This window comes from Schistocerca serialis, chromosome 4 (genome assembly GCF_023864345.2).
Source record: "Schistocerca serialis cubense isolate TAMUIC-IGC-003099 chromosome 4, iqSchSeri2.2, whole genome shotgun sequence".
In the NCBI taxonomy this organism is placed as follows: domain Eukaryota; kingdom Metazoa; phylum Arthropoda; class Insecta; order Orthoptera; family Acrididae; genus Schistocerca; species Schistocerca serialis.
Genome location: NC_064641.1, coordinates 487,836,865 through 487,855,414, shown reverse-complemented (window position 1 = coordinate 487,855,414; position 18,550 = coordinate 487,836,865). Strand labels below are relative to the sequence as shown.

At 45.8% G+C, this 18,550-nt stretch overlaps 1 protein-coding gene across 1 annotated transcript in view; it reads right to left on the bottom strand.

Annotated features, from left to right (window-relative positions):
• LOC126475202 (4-hydroxybutyrate coenzyme A transferase) overlaps nt 1–18,550 on the bottom strand; it is a 148,499-nt gene that overhangs the window by 2,665 nt on the left and 127,284 nt on the right. The window contains exons 4-5 of the mRNA XM_050102853.1: nt 1,440–1,530; nt 894–1,082 (exon numbers count right to left, since the gene is read on the bottom strand). Of these exons, the coding sequence (XP_049958810.1) occupies nt 894–1,082; nt 1,440–1,530 (280 nt within the window). The remainder of the gene's footprint in view (nt 1–893; nt 1,083–1,439; nt 1,531–18,550) is intronic.

Sequence of the window (18,550 nt, the reverse complement as noted above, 5' to 3'; positions counted from 1 at the left end):
GCATCCTACTACAGAAACAAAACTGGCTAAATATGAACTAATATGTCAAGTAAAAAGTTTGTTTTTGACTGAAAATCTAGTGGAATAATATTCAAATAATGATGACTGCCCCAACAAGGGTGGCCAAGCAGGTGTTTCTGTCATCATCTTACTTCCATTCAAAAATTTTCTTCTTCTTCTTCTTCTTCTTCTTCTTCATCTCACTGACAAAAATAAACATTACAACTATTATTTGTTACTCTATTGAAGTTGCAATTAGAAATGTCTTTTGTTTGCAAAGACTAGATTTGGAAATGGTGTCCATTATGAAACAATCACCTTAGTCATAAATAGTGAAACATAATAAACCAGAACATTTGCAAACAGCCTAAGTTGGCAAACATGATTAACACATGCAAAATCACCTACAACATAATCTCACTGCTTCTTGCCACCACACAGCACCCACCCTGATGCTGTGTGACAGCTCATGATTGCCAACTGTAGCTATTTACAAACATGCTGGTCATACTATGTTTCAATAATTATGACAGAGGTGATTGATTGAAAACTGATGGTGTGTCCAAAACTAGCCCCCACAAATAAAGCTTATTTCTCACGGTGATTTTAACAGAGTTACAAACAGTAGTTTAGCATTTAGCACAAGTAAGTTGCTGACCCATTTTTGCTGTATCATGCTTGAGGTTCATAAAAAGTAAACATTGGTGAAAAACAAAAACCAAACATTTCTTCCCAAGAATGTACTATATTATCCAACTGTTATGAGGTAGTAGTTATAAGAAAATAACTATAAAAATCAGTTTCCTCTCTTTCTACAGGGGAAGAAATCACATAAGAGCGTGAGATAAATTGATGTATGTAAACAACACTAAATTTCTTTTGAAAGATCTCACCCATCTGAAGAGTAGCACCATCACAAACAAGGTTTGAAGCAATGTGTTGTCCAATCTTAGTTTCTTCTTCATTGGGTGGTTGACCTCCATGTTCAGGCAATGGACAATCCATTTTCACAGCATAATCAAAATGGGACACGTGCACCAGAGCATCACCAAATGTGCGGGGCATATGGCAATTAACATGTGCTAGAACAAAAATTATTATTTCCATCACACTTTATGTGAAGAACTAAATGTATGTTACACATAACACTAATACAAAAAGCAGTAAATGAGGCTGTCTCTCGTAGAAGTGTCCTGAATGGGTAGTAAAAGTAGTGATGTGAATACTCTAGCAGTTGACATCACTGAAGAAAATTAGGCACACAACAAATTCAGTCCTGTTTTGCAGCAGCGTACTTGGGAGCACAGAAGGCATGTTATAAATTGTACACTGGCCAATGCCTGCAGCCATTTGACAGTCTTTAAATTTAGTTCCTTTATAATTTGATTTGTTTTTCACAGCAGGTTCTACATTTTATTAAAAAATACGTACTGACTTACCTACAATAATTTTTGAATATGTTATTGCAGCACGCACACAGTCTACACTAGTTCCCAGGCTACAGTAGCCATGTCGGTCTGGTGGAGAAACCTGCAACATTGAATTAGTCAGTCAAATGTAGTTTTACAACTGAAATAACATATGATGATGATCTTTAATTTTAAAATGCTTACAGCAGGAAATTGGAATGTGCAGTTAGAATTATAGTTTATTCCTCTCAAGATATACATTTACAAACCATTTGATCAGTTAGTTTGTTGCTCCATAGATCATATCGCAATAAACATTAGCATATGGGACATTTAGATGGAATAAACACAGAGTGTGAAAAAAAATATTTATACGGCTAAATGCAGCTCATTTACATGATCTTTCTCTGTAAAAGTGACAGACTATTTCTACTCAAAATTTTCCCTATTGTACAGAAGGAGCTGTTAGTACAGAAGGAGCTGTTAAAGAGATACTTTTCTTTACTCTGCATTTGGAAACACTTCAGCTACCTGTCAAACTCTTATTTCGATGGACAGGTTATCAAACAGTACAGTTTTGTAATGGCACACTTCATCCCTTTCTGTGTCAAAGTTAGGATCATTAAAGGGTAATGCAGATCATTTTAGAATTTGTGTGCAGAGTAGTTATTGATACCTGTGGAGTTGCCCTTCTTAAACAGCGGCCTATCGGCATCACGTTTAATTCAGTCTGGGAAAATATCCTGAATTAACGATGCATTACAGAAGAATCTATGTACATTACGTATTATCAGACCGCAACTTTTTAATGCCTTGCCAGGAATCCATCCATACGAACTTTCACTTTTTAGTAAAGATCTTTCTTATTTCAGAAGAGGATGTCAGTTTAACTTTAATTTTATTTTATTTTATGTTCTCTGTATAGCTGCTTCACTGTACTGTTTTTTCTTTCTTTTTTGAACTACTTGCACCAATTTTTCCACCTTTTCAGTAAAAAAAGACTAAAAAATCTGGCACACAATAGCTGTCTTTTGCAATGCTTCTGTTCTATTTAACAGGAATAATGTCATCTATAGCTTCCTCTGTGTGTCTCAAAAATATTCCATACTAATTTTCTTCTATTGTGTGATCTGTCAGTTTCAGACAAGATGTGCATAATCCTGGGATTTTATTTATTTATTTATTTTACAAGTTTTCTCAACATAAAATAGAGAAGTATCTCTAGGGAAGTATTTCTGGATCTTTACGTGTTCTGGGTATTTTGCCCAAGTCCTTTTTTCTTTGCAAAGAGCCTGACACCTGTTGTGATACAAAGGTCACTATATTTTCATGGAAACTACTTCCATTAACGGATACAGAGACTACAAGCTTATTAAGAAATATTATGAATTTAGAACTAGAATCAGGTTCAATGTAAACTCCATCGCATCCAACATATTTTAAGCTTTCTTTGAAAATCTTCAGTAATTTTGTCAATCAATCTCACTGTTTCAATTGCTTCTGGCCTGGACATGAAGCCAAATTACATAATGTGATTAATGGGACATCATGATCTGACCATCTGTTCACCACAGAATTGGCATGTCTTTCTAAGTTCTACTTGTTGTTTGAATACATTATCTATCAAGCTGCTACTGTCTTGAGCAGCTCTGGTAGGGAAATTTACGATTTATACTAAACTGTAAGTGGCTAACGGTACATCTAGATGACTTTCCCTGTCAGATACAGTTCAAGAAATTTACATTAAAAATGACTACAAATTAAAAATAATTTTAAAAAGTTCATGATGATCACTTCATTGGCGAAAGATCCCAGACTAGTCCCCCATTTGGATCTCTGACACTGGACTGCCAAGGAGGAAGTGACCAGGAGAAAAAGTTTGAACAACCAATGAAGGGATAACACTGTATGAAGTGGGGTGTGGAATGTCTGAAGTTTGAATGTGGTAAGAAAGCAAGAAAATCTGAAAATGCTAAGGCTCAATCTACATATACGGTGACAGTTATTGAACTATATGAAATAAAATTGTCCTATTCTGAATATTTTGCATTAGGGCTTTCAAACTGCATGGTTGGCTGTGGGGCATGATGGGAATTTTGATGTGAATATGGCTTAGTTTAGTGGCAAAGCTCACTTTCATTTGAATGGGTTCATCAATACGCAAAATTGGCACTTTTAGGGGGCTGAGAATCTGCATTTCAATGGGTGACTGTGTGGTGTGCAATGTCCAGTCATGGAATAATAGGTGCGATATTCCATGATGGCACGGCGACCACCGAATGGTATGTGAAGGTTTTGGAACATAATTTCATTCCCTTTATCCAAAGAGACCCAGATTTTGAGAAGATGAGGTTCATGCAAGATGGAGTTCAACCCCATCGAAGCAGGAGAGTGTTTGATGTCCTGGAGGAGCACTTTGGGGATCGCACTCTGGCTCCGGGGTACCCAGAGGCCACTGGCATGGGCCTCGATTGGCCACCATATCCTTTGGATCTGAATACATGTGACTCCCTTTTTGTGGGGCTATATTAAAGACAAGGTGTACAGCAATAACTTCAAAACCACTGATGAGCTGGAAACAGCCATTCAGGAGGTCATCGAAAGCATTTATGTTCCGACATTTCAGCAAGTCATTCAAAATTTCGCCATTCATTTGCGCCACATGATCATCAAGGATGGCAGGCATATCGAACATGTCGTAACGTAAATCCAAGTATCTGTAGCAACATTCACATGTTGAATAAAACGTGTACACTCCGTAGTTTGTAAATATTTCACGGTTTTTTTTCGTACAGTCCAATAATGGTCACCCTGCATAGGGGGAGGGGTAAGCGAAATAAAACAGAAAGAAGATAAGTTTTCTGATCAGATGAGTATAGAGTAATATAAGCAGAAGCATAAAATGGAATAAGGGGAGTAGGACTCATAATAAATTGAAAAGTAGGGCGGAGAGTGAGCAATACTGTGAACAGTTAAGTGACAGCACTGTTCTCATCAGAACTGACAGCAAACCATGACCAACAACAATATATAACAAAAAGAGGTATATGTGTCGATGTCACAAGCAGAAGATGAAGAGAGAGGGAGGAACTATATGAGGGCACTCAACAAGTAATATAATATGTAAAGGGAAAAGAAAATCAAATAGCATGGGGGAATGGAATGCAGTTGTAGGGGGAGGAGTAGAAAAAAGGGTTATGGGAGAATATGGGCTTGGTACTCGAAATGAGAGAGGAGAAAGACTAATTGAGTTTTGTAATAAATTTCAGCTAGTAATAGTGAATATTCTGTTCAAGAATTACAAGAAGAGGTGGTATACTTGTGAAAGGCTGGGGAAGGGGGGGGGGGGGGAGATAAAAAAAGATTTCAGTTAGATCATGGTCAGGCAGAGATTTCAATATTAGACATTGGATTGTAAGGCGTACCTAGGAACAAGTATCGACTGATCACAATTTAGAAATGACGAGGAGTAGGATGAAGTTTAAGAGAGTAATCAGGGAGAATCAATGCACAGGGAACTGGGACACAGAAGTACTAAGGAATGATGAGCTGTACTGTAAGATCTCTGAGGCTACAGACACTGCGATAATGAATAGCTCAGTAGGCAGTTCAGTTGAAGATGAATGGACATCGCTAAGAAGGGCGATCACAGAAGTTGGAAAAAAAAAAAAAAAACACAGGTACAAGGAAGGTAACTGTGAGGAAACTACAGGTAAAAGAAGAAATATTTCAACTGTCCGATGAAAGAAGGACATACAGAAATGGTCCTGGAAATTCAGGAATGCAGAAACACAACTCACTTAGGAATGAAATAAACAGGGAATTCAGGGAAGCTGAGATGAAATTATTGCATGAAAGATGTAAAGAAATCAAAAAAGAAATGATTGTCTGAACGACTGACTGAGCATACAGAAAAGTCAAAACAATCTTCGGTGAAATTAAAAGAAAGGGTGCTAACATTAAGAGTGAAATGGGAATTCCACAGCTAAAAGCAAAGGAGAAAGTGCCAGATAGATTTCCGGAAAGCATTTGATACGGTGCCCCATTGCAGGCTGTTAACGAAGCTATGAGCATATGGAATAAGTTCACAGATATGTGAGCGTTTTGAAGACTTTTTAAACATCAGAACCCACTATGTTGCACTCGTCCGCAAGCATATATCAGAAATAAGGATATCATCAGGAGAGTGCCAGGCAAGTGTGATAGGATCACTATTGTTCTCTATATACATAAATGATTTGGCTGACAGGGTGGGCAGCAATATGCAGTTGTTTGCTGATGATGCCATGGGAAGATATACGACGACTAAGTCGAAATATCCAGTTGGTGTGACGAATGGCAGCTAGCCCCAAATGTGGAAAAATTTAAGTTAATGCATATGCATAGGAAGGTCAAACCCATATTGTTTGGGTACAGTATTATTAGTGTCCTGCTTGACAACACAGTCACGTTGTTTAAATATCTTGGCATAACGTTGCAAGGCAACATGAGGTGGAATGAACATGTGAAAACTGTAGTAGGAAAGGCGAACGGTCAACTTCGGTTTATTGGGAGAATTTTAGGAAAGAGTGGTTCAGCTATAAAGGACGCTGGTGTGACCTATTGTTGATTACTGCTGGAGTGTTAGGATCTGTACCAGGTTGGACTGAAGGAAGACATCGAAGCAATTCAGAGGCAAGCTGCTAGATTTGTTACCAGTAGGTTCGAACAACATGTAAGTGTTACAGAGATGCTTCGAGAACTAAAATAAGAATCCATGGGTGTAAGGCAATGTTCTTTTCAAGGAACACCATTGAGAAAATTTAGAGAACTGGCATTTGAAATTAATAGCCCAACGATTCTACTGCCACCAATACAAACGGTGCATAAGGACCATGAAGATAAGATATGAGAAGTTAGGGCTCATACAGAGACATAGACAGTCTTTTCTCCCTCATTCTATTTGTGAGTGATACAGGAAAGGAAATGATTAGTAGTTGTACAGGGTAGCCTCCACCATGCACCATACTGTGGCTTGTTGAGTATCTATGTAGATGAAGATGGAGATGCAAGTGGAATGAGTACACTGAGAGCCTCTAGGAGGGGAAGGACTTGTCTGGTGACATGACAGAAGAAGAATCAGAAGTCAGTAGGGAAGAGATAGGAGCTGCAGTATTAGAATGAAAAATTAGAAGAGCTTTGGAGGACTTAGCATCAAATAAGGCAGAAGGGATTGATAACAGTCAATCAAAATTTCTAAAATCATGGAGGGAAGTAGCAACAAAATGACTATTCACATTGGTGTGCAGAATGTATGTGACTGGTGATATACCATCAGACTTTTGGAAAAACATCATCCACACAGCTTCGAAGATTGCAAAAGCCGACAAATGTGAGAATTATCACACTATCAGCTTAGCAGCTTATGCATCCAAGTTGCTGACAAGAATAATATACAGAAGAATGGAAAAGAAAACTGAGGACCTGAAAGGCGAAGGCACCAAAGCAGCAGTTCTGACATTGCGGTCAAAACAATGTTGAAAGGATTTGTTTACTTATCAACAGTATTCAAAAGAGTGTCAAATGGTGCGTTATGTTTGAAATTCTGAGAAGCAGAGGGGTAAGCTAAAGACAAAGACTGGTAATATACAACATGTACAAGAATCAATATTGAACAGTGCAAGTGGTAAGTTGGTTTACAAGGGGGGAGGAGGGGGTGGGGGGGACCAAACCGTGAGGTCATTGGTCCCTTGTTCCCAGTAGAACAATTATCCAAGGAAAAGCAAATAACAAAGAAGACGTACAGCACGATAACAGGAGAAAGGAATAATCACTTCAATGGACAAAACATGACAAGAAAATCAGGCACAAGAAACAGGGAGAAGAGATTAGAAGCAAGAAGGCAGGTTACCATGCCTGGCTGACCATGAGAATAAGAAAGGAGAAACCAGCCACTCTGCAACATATTAAAACCTCCATCCTGAAAGTCCTAGGGTGGAGGACACAGAGGGACAAAGGACATGCACTAAAACTCAGATCAAATGATAAAACCACCCTAATGAATAAAATGTAAAACTAAAGCTGCTGTTGAGGCATTGTAGCCCAACACTGAAAGTAGGGTGCTGGGAAAGTTAAAAGTCCGCTGCAAAGCGGATAAAAGTGGGCAATCCAGGAAGAGGCAGATGACAGTCATTTGGGAGCCACTGCGCCACTGAGGTGGGTCTTTGTGGCGGACAAGGTAACCATGTGTGAGCCACATACGGCCAATATGGAGCCAACAAAGGCCAACTGATTTCCTGCGAGAAGCCTGCAGGGAGTATTTTCACACATTCGCAGTCTCCTTAATGACACGCGGTTTGTTGAGCATGCTGATATGCCACTCCGACTCCCAAGGCCAAAACATCTTGCGGTGTAAGCCAAAACACAAATCAGTTTCAGAGATGCCCATCTCCATGAGTGGTTTCCACGTAGCCTGTTTGGCCAGTCTATCAGCAATTTTGTTGCAGAGCCAACAAAGGCCAACTGATTTCCTGCGAGAAGCCCGCAGGGAGGATTTTCACACATTCGCAGTCTCCTTAATGACACGCAGTTTGTTGAGCATGCTGATATGCCACTCCGACTCCCAAGGCCAAAAAATCTTGCGGTGTTAAGATAAAACACAAATCAGTTTCAGAGATGCCCATCTCCATGAGTGGTTTCCACGTAGCCTGTTTGGCCAGTCTATCAGCAATTTTGTTGCCAGGGATTCCGATGTGTCCTGGGGTCCACACAAACACAACTGAGTGACTGGACCATTCCAGGGCGGAGATGGACTCCTGGATGTTCGTTACCAAAGGATGGCAATGGTAGCACTAGTCAATAGCTTAAAAGCTGCTCAGGGAGTCAGAACAGATAAGAAACGACTCACCAGAACAAGAACGGATGTATTGAAGTGCATGAGATATGGCCACAAGCTCTGCAGTGAATACACTGCAGCCAGCAGGCAAGAAATGCTGTTCAATACGGCCTCTGTGGACACAGGTACAGCCAACATTACATTAAGCCATCGAGCCATGTGTAAACAACTTCAGAGCCCCGGAACACATCAAGAATCTAGAGGAATTGACAATGGAGAGTGGCCGGGTTAACGGAGTCCTTAGGGCCATGCAGAAGGTCCAGATGAAGCTTCAGCCGAGATATATACCATGGAGGTGTACGTGAATGGACCCAAAGTAGATGTGGTAAAGGCAAGGACTCCAGAGAGAAGGGATCGCATGCGGACCACAATTGTGAGCCCTGACCTGGGCCGCCAATGCGGGAGATGAACTGCTGCAGGTGGAAAAAGGAGACAGTAATTCGGATTCTCAGGAGAACTACGAATGTGTGCAACATAACTGGTGAGCAGTTGTGCATGTCAGATCTGAACTGTAGGGACTCCAGCCTCCACCAGTGCGCTTGTCACCGGACTCGTCCTAAAAGCTCCTGTCGCTAGGCGAATGCCACAGTGATGCACTGCGTAGAGTAAATGCAATGCTGAAGGTGCCGCCAAACTGTAAACCAGACTCCCACAGTCAAGGCAGGATTGAACAAAGGCTCTGTAGAGGTGCGGCAGCTTAGAGCGATCTGCACCCCAGTTGGTGTTGCTCAGGAGTGGAGCGCATTGAAGTACTGCCAGTACTTCCACTTAAGCTGATGAAGGTGAGGTAGCCAAGCCAATCGGGCATCAAAAACCAGTCCTAAGAATCGATATGTCTCCACTAGAGTGAGTGGATCGTCATTAAGATAAAGTTCTGGTTCTGGAAAAACCGTACGACGCCGACAAAAGTGCATGACACATGACTTTGAGGCTGAAAACTGGAAGCTGTGCCTGCACCTTGTGAATGGCTTCCTGTAGGCACCGCTCAGCAACACCAGTCCTGGTGGAGCAGTACGAACTGCAGAAGTAATCCACATACAGAAAGGGTGAGATTGATGGCCCTACCAGCTGCTGCTAGACCATTAATGGCCACTAAAAATAAAGATACACTCAATACAGAGCCCTGTGGGACCCTATTCTCCTGGATATGGGGGAAACTACGGGAGGCACTAACTTGGACACGGAAAGTACAAAGATACTGGAAATTCTGGATAAAAATCAGGAGCAGGCCTCTGAGACGCCATTCGTATAATGTAGCAAGGATATGATGTCGCCACGTGGTGTCGTGTGCTATTCGTAAATCAAAAAAGGTGGCAACAAGGTATTCAGATGGCAGACTCCAGGGACACAAGATTATCAGTGGTAGAGTGACCAAGGCGGAATCCGCCCTGGCACGGAGTCAATAGGCCATGTGACTCCAGGACCCAACCCAACTGCCGATACACCATATGTTCCATCAGCTTACAAAAAACGTTTGTGAGGCTATTCACATCAAGCGGGTTTGAGCACTGGTATGATGGTGCTCTTCTGTCCATGCGATGGAAAGATGCCATCAAATCAGATCCAATTGAGATCCAATTGAAGATCATGAGAAGATGTCGCTTTTAATCCGACGAGAGATGTTTACTCACCAGACTGTGGATCCGATCTGGCCCAGCAGCTGTGTCGGGGCAATTTGCAATGGCACTGAGGAGCTCCCACTCTGTACATGGGGCGTTACAGGGTTCACTGTAATGATGAGAGGACTTTCCCTTCCATCCACCATTTGAGAGTGTGAAAGGCTGGGGGATAATTCTCCGATGCAGAGGCGCGAGCATAGTGCTCAACGAAGTGTTCAGCAATCGCATTTGCATTGGTAGATAGATAACACGGCATTTATGTTAACTTCAGGAACACCTGTTGGGGCCTGGTACCCAAAAACTCGTTTCATCTTTGTCCAGGGAAGGTGACATGGCACCCAATGGTCAAGACATCTCTCTCCCAACACTCCTGCATCTGTATTTTGATGAGCTGGTGGATGCGGGCATAGAGTCATTTAAAGGCTATGAGGTGCTCCAGGGAAGGGTGCCGCTTATGCCGCTGTAGAGCTTGCTGATGCTCCTTAATTGCCTCAGAGACTTCTGGCGACCACCAAGGGACTTTTTTTTTTTTTTTTTTTTTTTTTTTGTGGTTTTAGGGCGCAAAACTACTATGGTCATTAGCGCCCAGCCCGTGACGTAGAAAACAGGAAAAAAACGAAATTTAAAATCAGCAGCAATGGAAACAAAGTCAGAAAATTTGAGAAACTAAAGGCAGAAGGAATGCTTAAAAGTGCACTATAGAAAGGGGTTGGTTGTCCCCCCAAAAAAAGCTTCAAATGACTGACGTCATTTCACTGTCACTAATAAACTGTAGAACGCGGTCAGCTGAGCGCGTGTCATCTGCTAAAATCGACGATAGATCAGGCGATAGCTGTAGACGGGATCGTAACGGATTAAAATAGGGGCATTCAATTAAAAGGTGTCTGACCGTCCACAGCTGAGAGCAGTGGGGACAGAGTGGGGGATGATCACCGCTTAAAAGATGTCTATGACTAAAAAGACAGTGCCCTATCCGGAGTCGAGCTAAAATTACCTCCTCCCGACGACGCGTTCGGGAGGAAGAGGTCCAAGCGCAAGGAAGGGCTTTCACTTCCCGCAATTTATTGTGGGGAAGTGTTGACCAATGCGCATGCCATAAATGAGTAACTTGGCGACATAAACCGCTCCGTAGATCGCTAAACGGAAGAGACTGAAGAGCTGGCCGAGGAAGAGAGACTGCAGCCTTGGCCGCTACATCGGACGCCTCATTTCCACAGATACCAGCGTGTCCCGGGAGCCAGAGGAACGCCACTGAGACGCCCCCCAGGTGGAGCAAGCGCAGACAGTCCTGAATCCGGTGGACCAGAGGGTGCACAGGGTAAAGAGCTTGGAGACTTAGGAGAGAGCTGAGAGAATCTGAGCAGATTACGTACTGTATCCGCTGATGGCGGCGGATGTAGTGGACAGCCTGGAGAACAGCGTAAAGCTCCGCAGTATAAACCGAACCCTGGTCGGGAAGCCGAAAGTGATTTGGGGTGTCGCCAACAATATAGGCACTCCCTACACCTAACGATGTTTTCGAGCCATCGGTGTAAATAAACGTGGCTTCCGTCATTTGTGCACATAGAGCAGCAAATGCCCGACGGTAAACAAGTGTAGGGGTACCATCCTTGGGAAATTGACATAGGTCTCTGAGCAAGTCAATCCGGGGACGGAGCCAAGGCGGTGCTGTACCCCAAGTTGTCAAGAAGGTGTTAGGAAAGCGGAAGGAAAGAGAATGGAGCAGTTGACGGAAGCGGACTCCCGGGGGTAGTAGGGAGGAGGAGCGGCCTGCATACCCGACATCAAAGGAGGCGTCGAAAAAAAGGTTATGGGCTGGATTAGCAGGCATGGAAGACAGATGGCTAGCATAACGACTCAGAAGGACTGCCCGCCGATTGGACAGCGGAGGTTCAGCAGTCTCAGCATAAAGGCTTTCCACAGGGCTGGTGTAAAAAGCTCCAGACACTAAACGTAATCCACGGTGGTGGATAGAGTCGAGACGCCGAAGAATAGACGGCCGAGCAGAGGAGTAGACTATGCTTCCATAATCCAATTTCGAGCGCACTAAGGCGCGATAGAGGCGGAGAAGGACCACTCGGTCCGCTCCCCAAGAGGTACCATTCAGGACACGGAGGGTGTTAAGGGAACGCAGACAGCGAGCCGAAAGATAGGAAACGTGGGAGGACCAGCACAGTTTTCTGTCAAACATAAGACCCAAGAATTTAGCGACGTCGGAAAACGGAAGGTTGACAGGACCTAGATGTAAGGAGGGCGGAAGAAACTCCTTACGTCGCCAAAAATTAACACAAACGGTCTACTGGGTGAGAAACGGAAGCCGGTTTCGATGCTCCATGAGTGGAGGCGATCGAGACATCCTTGAAGACGTCTTTCAAGAAGGCTGGTCCGTTGAGAGCTGTAGTAGATCGCAAAATCGTCCACAAAGAGGGAGCCCGAGACATCAGGAAGGAGACAATCCATAATTGGATTAATGGCGATGGCAAACAGTACAACACTCAGGACGGAGCCCTGGGGTACTCCGTTTTCTTGGGAGAAAGTACGGGAGAGAGTAGTGTTCACCCGCACCCTAAATGTGCGCTCTGCCATAAATTCGCGAAGAAAAAGGGGCAGCCGGCCTCTAAAGCCCCAAGAGAACAGTGTGCGGAGGATGCCTGTCCTCCAACAGGTATCGTACGCTCTCTCCAGATCAAAAAATATTGCTACTGCTTGGCGTTTCCGTAGAAAATTGTTCATGATATAAGTGGAGAGAGCAACAAGATGGTCAACAGCAGAACGATGCTTTCGGAATCCGCATTGGGCTGGTGTTAAAAGACTGCGGGACTCCAGCCACCAAGCTAAACGGTAATTCACCATACGCCCCAAAACCTTACAGACACTACTCGTGAGAGAAATGGGGCGATAGCTAGAGGGGAGATGTTTGTCCTTTCCAGGTTTCGGAACGGGAACGACAATAGCTTCCCGCCATCGCCTGGGAAAGGTACTGTCGGTCCAAATTCGATTATAAAGGCGAAGGAGGTAACGCAGGCTATGGGTTGATAAGTGCAGCAACATTTGGACATGGATACCATCCAGTCCTGGGGCGGAGGAGCGAGAAGAAGAGAGTGCATGTTGGAGTTCGCGCATGGAGAAAACAGTATTGTAGCTTTCGCGATTTTGAGAGGAGAAAGCAAGATGTCGCACTTCCGCTGCACGTTTCTTCGGGAGAAACGCCGGCGGGTAATTTGAAGAGCTCGAAATCTCAGCAAAGTGCTGACCCAATGAGTTAGAAATTGCGACGGGGTCCACTAAGGTATCATGCGCGACAGTGAGCCCAGAGACCGGGGAGAAACTAGGCGCGCCTGAGAACCATCGAAGCCGACTCCAAACTTCCGAGGAGGGAGTGAAGGTGTTAAATGAGCTAGTAAAGTATTTCCAGCTTGCCTTCTTGCTATCGCGGATGACGCGACGGCATCGCGCACGGAGCTGCTTATATCGGACACAGTTGGACAAAGTTGGATGGTGACGGAAAATGCGAAGAGCACGTCGCCGCTCACGTATTGCGTCACGGCATGCCTCGTTCCACCAAGGGACTGGAGGGCGCCGGGGCAATTCGGAGGTGCGTGGTATTGAACGTTCCGCAGCTGTGAGAATAACGTCGGTAAAATGTGTGACCTCATCGTCGACGCTGGGAAAGCGACGGTCATCGAATGTCGCTAGAGACGAAAAAAGTGTCCAATCGGCTTGGGCAAACTTCCAGCGTCGCGAGCGCATATATGGCAGTTGAGGCTGCAGTCGAAGAACACATGGAAAGTGGTCACTCGAGTGTGTATCATCAAGGGCGAACCATTCGAAGCGCCGAGCTAGCGGAACAGTACCGACCGCAAGGTCCAAATGGGATAAATGTGCCGTGGAGGCAGACAAAAATGTGGGGACCCCAGTGTTGAGGCAGACTAAATCCGCTTGGTGGAAGACGTCTAGCAATAGTGAGCCACGTGGACAAGGATGTGGAGATCCCCAAAGCGGGTGGTGGGCATTGAAGTCCCCAACCAGCAAATAGGGGGGTGGAAGCTGATCAAGAAGATGAAGGAGATCAGCTCGTGTCATTGGTGTAGACGATGGAATGTATACCGTACAAAGAGAGAACGTGTATCCAGAAAGGGAAAGACGGACGGCGACAGCTTGGAAGGAAGTGTTTAAGGGGATTGGGTGATAATGGAGAGTATCATGGAGCAGAATCATGAGTCCTCCATGGGCTGGAGAGCCTTCAACAGAGGGGAGGTCATATCGGACGGACTGAAAATGAGGGAGAACAAAGCGGTCATGGGGACGCAGCTTTGTTTCCTGAAGACAGAAGATGACCGGCGAGTAGGATCGTAAGAGGATCGACAATTCCTCGCGATTGGCGCGAATTCCGCGGATATTCCAGTGGATAATGGACATAGGGTGAACAGAAAATGGAGGAACGTGACCAAGGGTGCTGTCAACTCAACGACTGCTCAGAGCTTGCGACCGACAGCATGGAATGGCATTCAGTCGAAGGCAGAAGATCCTGATCCATAGGTTGGTCAGGAGCAGCTCCTGCCACCAACGATCGGCCAGTTGACCGGCCACCAACAGTGCGCCTCGGCGACACAGAAGATGGCCGAAGGCCAATTCCGCCAGGTGGTGCTGTAGATGGGACACGCCTTGGCGGAGAAGGAGAGGAACTGTGTTTCTTCGTAGCCTTCTTGGAGGTATGTTTAGATGATTGAGGAACCGATGGTTGTGAAGTTGCAGTACGTAAAAACTCTTCACGAGAATGCTCTTTTTTTGAAGACTTGGCGTCTGACTTTTGGGCTCGAGATTTAGCAGAACCCGACGAAGGGTGAGCCATAGAGTGGGCAGGCGAAAGAGGTGAGGTTGAACGGGCGATCTTTGCGCTGGCCGATCTGACGACCGTGGTACTAAATGTGAGGTCGCAAGTCTGCGTGGCCGCCTCCTTTGTTGGCCGAGGAGAAGCAAGGACAGTGCTGTATTTTCCTTTCTGAGGCACGGTGGGCTGTCGGCTGGCGAGTAACTTTCGAGCAGCAAAGGTCGACACCTTTTCCTTCACTCTTATTTCCTGGATCAGCTTTTCGTCCTTAAAAACAGGGCAATCTCGAGAGGAAGCAGCGTGGTCACCCATACAGTTGATGCAGCGAGGGGATGGAGGTGGACAAGCACCCTCATGGGCATCCCTGCCACACGTAACACATTTGGCCGGATTGGAACAGGACTGGCTGGTGTGGTTGAACCGCTGACATCGATAGCAAAGCGTAGGGTTTGGGACATAAGGGCGAACGGAAATTATCTCATAGCCTGCTTTGATTTTTGATGGGAGTTGAACTTTGTCAAATGTCAAGAAGACAGTGCGGGTTGGAATGATGTTCGAGTCAACCCTTTTCATAACCCGATGAACAGCCGTGACGCCTTGGTCAGACAGATAGTGCTGAAGTTCTTCGTCAGACAATCCATCGAGGGAGCGCGTATAAACGACTCCACGCGAGGAATTTAAGGTACGGTGCGGTTCCACCCGGACAGGGAAGGTGTGGAGCAGAGAAGTACGCAGCAATTTTTGAGCCTGGAGGGCACTGTGTGTTTCTAACAACAGGGTGCCATTCCGTAATCGGGAACAAGACTTTACAGGACCCGCAATTGCGTCGACACCTTTCTGAATAATGAAAGGGTTGACCGTGGAAAAGTCGTGACCTTCGTCAGACCGAGAAACAACAAGGAACTGTGGCAACGATGGAAGAACCGTCTGTGGCTGAGACTCAGTGAACTTACGTTTGTGAGCAGACATAGTGGAAGGTGAGGAAACCATTGCGGAAGAATCCCCCATGATTACCGGCGTCTCCGATGGCGCGCTCCTCCCTTGTGGGGGCCCTCACCGAGGGCACACCCGCCTTAGGTGATTGTTCACACCTCAGGTCACACCTCCCGACAAACGGACGGAGGGACCAATCGGCACTTTCGGAAGGTATCAGCTCGGGTAATCACCCCTCCCTGGGCCTGGCCTTTACCAGGGGGTACGTACGTGTCCTACCTGTCTACCCGGGGCGGGGAATTACGCGTTACCCCGTCACCGGCTACGCATGGAAGTGCGTGGGTCGGCCTTCAGACACGCACAGGGAGGAAGAAAGAGACAGGGAAAGGAAAGAAGAGAGGTCTCAAACGCCGCAGCGGAGAAAAGGGTAAAGAGAAGAGGTAAAGAGAAGAGGTAAGGAATAGAGAAGGACGAAGAAAGATGAAGACATACAAGCAAGGAAGGCGAAGAGTGCGGTACATTTACAAGCGTCCGTCTCCGGACGTAGGCACAAACCATACTCCCCAGAGGGGGAGAAAGGGAAGGAAAGAGACAGAGGTGAGGGGGGGGGGCCAAGATGGGGGATGGGGAAGGATACGGAAAGGGAAGGTATGCAGCCCGGAAAGGAAGGAAGGCCACATTAGCTCGGGGTTCCGTGCTCGCTACACACGTATCCACAAAAGAGTTGTGGATCCCCTGGGGGGCCACCAAGGGACTGTCTTTCGCCGGGGGCACCCTAAAGAATGAGGGATCCACTGCCAAAACGATCGTTGCAGTTACCTGCTCAACCGCCACATCGATGTACCATGTGGAGGAGATTCAATGGTGATAGCAGAGGTGACATCATCCCAGTCGGCCTTGTTTAAAGCCCATCTGGGCAGGCATCCATAGGCCTGATGACGGGGCAGTGACAGGAAGATGGGGAAGTCATCGTTACCAAACAGGCCGTCATGTGCTCTCCAGTGGATAGATGGGAGAATGCCAGGACAGCAAACCAAGAAATCAATGACCGAATATGTGCCATGTGCCACACTGAAATGTGTGGAGGAATCTGTACTTAAGAGCCAGTGCGATGGTAAATTTTCGACATCTCTGCCTCGGCCAGTGAGCAAGGTGCCATCCCACAAAGGGTTATGAGCAAAAAGTCCCAAAACTAGGAAAGGTTTAGGGAGTTGATGAATCAGTGCTGCCAATGCATTCAGGGATACTACACCATCTGGAGAAGATATACGTTGCAGACAGTTATTTCCTGCGTTGTCCTTATCCTGACAGCCACAGCTTCAAGAGAGGTTTGAAGGGGCACAGGTTCACTGTATACTGAGTTCAGGACATAAACACAAACTCCAGCTGACATTTCCTGGAGGGCAATGCAGAAATCATGTGTAAAGCTTAACAGTTGCCCGAGCTCAGCCATGTGGTGGAAAAAACCACCGCAATTCCACTGGAGGATGACGTGATCGTGAGACTGGGAAGGCATGGAACACTCCATGAGGTAGTCTACGCCTCAGGGTCACCTGCTGCCACAGACTTAGTTCCTGAACAGGCTATATCCTTTGTATCTGAGGGTCTGGCAAGATCTAGGTCCTCGGCAGGTGCCAGAATCTTCAAGTCATCCTCAAACGCAGAGCTTGTAGGCTGCGGTGATGTGGATGCCACCACAATTTCCTTGGTTTTGGGGGTCTTCTTTCTGGATTTCCCTCACTGATCCTTGGGTTTCTCTGGCTGGGAAGGCGTCACTGATTCAGTCTCTGGGACGGAGGATGATCATGAAGCCCAGCAACCAGCTGCTTTTGGGCCCTTCAGCCACTGGCAGGTGTCATCTTTCCTGCTAGCAGAAACCTGATAGTTGGGGGGACACTGCTCCTGAGGTAGGTGGTGTGGGAGCAACAATAAGGGAAGTGCCACCCCACCATCGAGGGGGCAGGTGTAGTCTTCCAGCTCTGAGAGGCAACTGGAACACTTGGAACTGATGGGATTACAAATGTTCTCGTAGTGGAGGCATAAGAGGTGGTCTAGCCACAGGATGTAGTTGCTCAAATTTCCTCTTAGCCTCAGTGTAGGTCAGTCGGTCCAGGGTCTTGTATTCTATGATTTTCCTTTCTTGCTATTAAATCCTGCAGTCTGGTGAGCAACGGGAGTGATACTTTCCGTAGTTGACACAGATGGGAGGCGCGGCACATGGAGTATTGGGACTGGATGGACGTCCACAATCTCGACATATGATGCTGCAAGTACAGTGGGAAGATGTATACCCCAACTTCCAGCACTTAAAGCCCTGCACTGGGAGAGGGATATGTGACTTGACACCACAGCAGTAGATCATCACCTTGACGTTCTTGGGTAATGTATCACCCTTGAAGGCCAAGATGAAGGCACTGGTGGCATCGTGATTATTCCTCAGACCACAATGGACGCGCCGGATGAAATGAACTCCTTGTCGCTCTAAGTTGGCGAGCAGCTCATCATCAGACTGCAAAAGAAGGTCCCAGTGGAACATAATACCCTGGACCATATTTAAGCTCATATAAGGCATGATGGTTACAGAAACATCGCCCAGCTCGTCACAACCGAGTAACGCCCGTGAATGGGCAGAGGATGCTGTTTTGATCAAGACTGACCTAGATCTCATTTTGGACAAGCCCTCCACCTCCCCAAACTTGTCCTCTAAACGCTCTACAAAAAACTGAGGCTTCATCAAGACAAAGGGTTCCCCAACAGCTCTCTTACATATGAGGTACCGGGGCGAATAAGGTTCGCTGCCATCCTTAGCCTGGTGTTCCTCCCATGGTGTGGCCAGGAAGGGGAATGATTTAGGATCATACTTCTTTGCACTGTACTGAGACTT